This window comes from Sinocyclocheilus grahami, unplaced genomic scaffold (genome assembly GCF_001515645.1).
Source record: "Sinocyclocheilus grahami isolate Dianchi unplaced genomic scaffold, SAMN03320097.WGS_v1.1 scaffold17575.1, whole genome shotgun sequence".
Lineage (NCBI taxonomy): Eukaryota > Metazoa > Chordata > Actinopteri > Cypriniformes > Cyprinidae > Sinocyclocheilus > Sinocyclocheilus grahami.
The window spans coordinates 1,211-2,422 of NW_015516678.1; the positions used below are offsets into that span (position 1 = coordinate 1,211).

Consider the following 1,212-nt stretch of genomic DNA (forward strand, 5'->3'; position numbering starts at 1 on the left):
ACAGAACAAACTTTAATGGTAAAATGGTTTATACTATCAAATAATACAGTATTTATTTGGAGTAGATAAGTATTAGTAAATTTCAGTATGATTTGTATGATAATTTCAGACACATTAGATCGTACTCTTGGAGACAAGAGGCATGTTGTTACTGTGGAGCTCGCCGTCCATGCTCTGATGGAGTCTAGCACTTCCTGTGATGTGACTTTTGAGGAGGAAGTAAAAACTCAGCTTTCTGCTGGTGTCAGAGAAGCTGTGGAAAATGGAGTTGAGAGCGCATACCTCCAAGGTAACAGAAATGGATGCTTAAAAGCTTTTATGCCTGAATCATTCATCACATCTATATCTTCCTGGTACAGTATTGCAGTCTATAAATCTGGTGTCTATGTCAGCCATATGCTGTTGGTAAACCAACTCCCTTTCCAGGTCCTGTGCTGGGTTTTCCTGTAGAGGGAGTAAAGACCGTTATCCAGCATGTAAGTTTGGAGCCAGGCACTTCTGCAGCCATGGTGTCAGCCTGCGTGTCCCGCTGCATGCTCAAGGTACTCAAACACTGTCCTGTGTCTTTTCCCACAATCACTTTCAAATAATGCCACATCTGAGTTTATGTCCTTCTGGTTCAGGCTCTGAAGCTGGCTGGGGGGCAGGTTTTGGAGCCGGTGATGGCTCTGGAAGTGACTGTAGGCGAAGAGTATCTGAGTCCTGTGCTTGCAGATCTCGCCCAGCGACGCGGTACTGTATGCGACATCCAAAGTCGACAGGAAAACAAGGTTTTGCTGGCTACAGTACCTTTGGCTGAGATGATGGTGAGTCTTTCATTAAAAATATTACAATGATATATATTATTATTGATAAATATTACATGTGTCAGTACAATTTACAGCAAGTTAATCTCTATGTATAATAAGGCCAATAAAATGTAGCTCTCACCACGTGATTACTATACACCATAACAAGTGAACTATGCTGAAACGATTTTTATATTTATTTATTTGCTTCAAGGGCTACTCAACCGTTCTGCGCACTTTGACCTCTGGGAACGCTACCTTTTCTCTGGCGCTTTCCAGCTATGAGCCCATGAACACTCAGGACCAGAATATACTGCTCAACAAGATGGCTGGACTGGCTTAAAACATTAACATTCACCAACTGAACTGGGCAGTGTTTCCCAAAAGCATCGAAAGCTTAAGTACACCGTAGACCCATTGAAAC

At 42.3% G+C, this 1,212-nt stretch overlaps 1 protein-coding gene across 1 annotated transcript; it reads left to right on the plus strand.

The window, feature by feature from the left end:
• The first annotated feature begins 88 nt into the window (after positions 1-88).
• On the plus strand, positions 89-1,206 carry LOC107579460 (ribosome-releasing factor 2, mitochondrial-like). Its single transcript, XM_016265293.1, has 4 exons — positions 89-289; positions 427-542; positions 624-806; positions 1,003-1,206. The coding sequence occupies exons 1-4, from the start codon at positions 97-99 to the stop codon at positions 1,129-1,131; spliced, it is 621 nt and encodes a 206-aa protein (XP_016120779.1). The 5' UTR covers positions 89-96; the 3' UTR covers positions 1,132-1,206.
• The last annotated feature ends 6 nt before the right edge of the window (positions 1,207-1,212 follow it).

Coding starts and splice junctions, on each gene's coding strand:
- LOC107579460 (XM_016265293.1), top strand. CDS start 97: ATGATAATTTCAGACACATTAGATCGTACTCTTGGAGACAAGAGGCAT. Junction 543..623: donor TGTCCCGCTGCATGCTCAAG/GTACTCAAACAC, acceptor CTTCTGGTTCAG/GCTCTGAAGCTGGCTGGGGG. Junction 807..1,002: donor TACCTTTGGCTGAGATGATG/GTGAGTCTTTCA, acceptor ATTTGCTTCAAG/GGCTACTCAACCGTTCTGCG.